Here is a 2,860-nt window from a genome sequence, read left to right on the forward strand (position 1 = left end):
TATGATTTTAAATTTTATATATAAAAATACACATTTAATATAAAAAAAAAAAATAATATTTACTATTTACTAGTGCTGTCAAACGATTACTCGCGATAAATCGCATCCAAAATAAAAGTTTTTGTTTGCATATGTTTGTGTTCTGTGTATATTTATTATGTAACAGTATATAAATACAGTATATATTTTGAAAATATTTACATGTCTATATTTATATTCTTATAATTTATATTATAAATAAATATATTTAATATATAAACATAACATTTTTCTGAAATATATACTGTATGTGATATATATACACAGCACACACTCATATATTATGTACACAAAAACTTTAATTTTGGATGCGATTAATCGCGATTAATCATTTGACAGCACTAATATTTACCTTTAGTTTGCAATTTTTTCAGCCCTGTTGATGTTTACATTTATGCATTTAGCAGATGCTTTTATCAAAAGTGACTTGCAAATGAGGAAAATTCATATCAAATATCAAACTTGAGACTGCTCTGAATACACTTTAAAACCCCATTTTATTTGTTTGATTTCATTATTTTATAGCAAAAATCGAAATAAAAAAATCGAAATTAAATAAAATTACATTTAAAAATAATACAAAATTATAAAAAAAAATTAATTGAATAACATTATATTTCTATTTACTATTTATTTAGTTTGCAATTTTTGCTGGTATCATTTACATTTATATTAACATATTTCAGACACTTTCGTCAAAAGTGAAAATTCATAAATCAAATATCAAAATTCAAGACTGAATATAGTTTAAATTCCTGTTTAATTAGTTTGATTTCATTATTTTATAACAATAAACATTAAATAAACACAAAATGAAATGAAATAAAATGTAATTAAAAATGATTAAATATACATTAAATAAATCCTGTTTAATTTGATTTACTATTTACTTTATTTAGTTTGCAATTTTTGCTGTTATCATTTACATTTATGCATTTAGCTGAATAGTTTAAACCCTTCATTTGTTTGATGTCATTATTTTATATAGCAATAAAAAAATTAAATGTAATAAAATGTAATTAAAATGAAATAAAATGTATTTAAATTGGACTGTAAAGTAAAATAAATACAATAAAAATACAGAGAAATTAGTGACCCTGTTGCAGATGTAGAATAAATGAAGCTGTCACTAAATAAGAGTAACCAGCATTTAATGTATTTAAAATTAGGCACTTTTTATGTAGTGTTAATTTTAAATAAATACAAACAAATAAATAAAACTGGAATTTTAAATAAAAAATAAATATAGCAAAAATACTGAAAAATCGGTACCATCATTGCAGATTTAGCATAAATAAAGCTGTCAGTAAATAACAATGTATTTAAAATCAATGCATTTTTTTATGTATTGCTAATTTTATGTTCGATAGTTTATCAATCAGTTAACAGCATGAACATTCAGCTAAATATCTCCTTTTGTGAACGTCAACCATAACCAAGTTATTAAATAGAAGCTCTCAGTATGAAAAAGCTCTTTCCTCTGACATTATCCGATGGGGTTTCCTCTGTAATGGTCCGTTTGGGAACAGACAAATAACACACTCAGGCATCAGGATGAGACTCCATCGGGAGCGTTCAGAGTGAGCGATCGCGCTCGTTTCTAAGCGGCCCATTTCTGGATGATACATAGCCATGAATGTGATGAATGCAGTTTGCTGCATCTCGGTTTTCAGGGTCTCTAAAGCAGCCGCCGTCATTTCTCTCCATCTGTGTCACTCATTCCCATCTGTTTAAGCCCACACATCAGTCCCGCCCCCACGCTGTGATTGACAGCTGCACTTACCAATCAGAGGCACTGAATCAGAGGTGGCGGGCATGATCTCGGCCACCAGCAGCATGAAGACGGTGAGAGACAGCAACACAGTGATTCCTGTCAGGACACAACAGCAAAAACACATTACAATCTGATCGGATGAGCTGCGCTTCATGCCACTGTATGGGACTGCAAAATCAATTATATATGAATATTACACTTCACATTGTGCCTAAACAACGCTTCTTTACCATAGTAAAATTACAGTAGGCTATTGCTTCAAAATAATCCAGAGACAAACATCAGCATGGATCATAACAGTTTTCTGCTGAGGAAACGAGATCGCTTGAGCTATGGCTGGATTCTGTCTGTGAATGATAAATCAGAGACGAAGCGTCTCACTCGAATAACTCACTTCTGTGACATCAGTCATATTAAATAATATCCGTGATGGAGAGTCTGGAAAAATCCGGCCTTTCCAAACTCACGCTGGGTCTTAATGAAGCCCACAGATCAATACAGCGATCCCATCAAACTCATTAAGAAGGCCGCGTGTTTCCGGCTGTTTGTCATGTTGAATGTTTGAGCTGTGATTTCAGACTGGATGAAATATCTGGAGTCTGTGTGTTTCTGTCTTGGTGTTTATTGATTCCAGAGCGTCTCTTAAAGCGTGCCAATCTCTCAAACTACTGGACTGCATCCAAACACACACACACACACATGCACACGCTTTTCCACCTCAAAACACTTCTGGATCAGTGTTTTAGTAGCATTACCACGTTATTCGGCATGTATACTTTTCCAGTTTTCATTGTAGCGTTTAAGTCGATTGACCTGTTTTCTCTCTCACATAAAGGAAGTCTGATTCATTTTAGTGAATTATTTACAGTAGTAATTATTTATTATTTACAGTAGTTCGCATTATAGAGTGTAGACTGTGGAGTATGCAGTGCACTAGTATTTAATTCTGCATGGAGCCAATGATTTTTAAATGTTATAATGTGAAACAGAAAGTCGAGGGAAGCTGCCCACACACACACACACACACACACACACACACACACACAC

At 31.9% G+C, this 2,860-nt stretch overlaps 1 protein-coding gene across 1 annotated transcript in view; it reads right to left on the reverse strand.

Moving 5' to 3' along the window:
* The window catches only part of LOC107694999 (neuronal acetylcholine receptor subunit alpha-7), a 29,279-nt gene that overhangs the window by 3,853 nt on the left and 22,566 nt on the right, over positions 1-2,860 (reverse strand). The window contains exon 8 of the mRNA XM_016494750.1: positions 1,823-1,909. Within this exon, the coding sequence (XP_016350236.1) occupies positions 1,823-1,909 (87 nt within the window). The remainder of the gene's footprint in view (positions 1-1,822; positions 1,910-2,860) is intronic.

Source organism: Sinocyclocheilus anshuiensis, unplaced genomic scaffold, assembly GCF_001515605.1.
Source record: "Sinocyclocheilus anshuiensis isolate Anshui unplaced genomic scaffold, SAMN03320099.WGS_v1.1 scaffold923, whole genome shotgun sequence".
Classification (NCBI taxonomy): Eukaryota; Metazoa; Chordata; class Actinopteri; order Cypriniformes; family Cyprinidae; genus Sinocyclocheilus; species Sinocyclocheilus anshuiensis.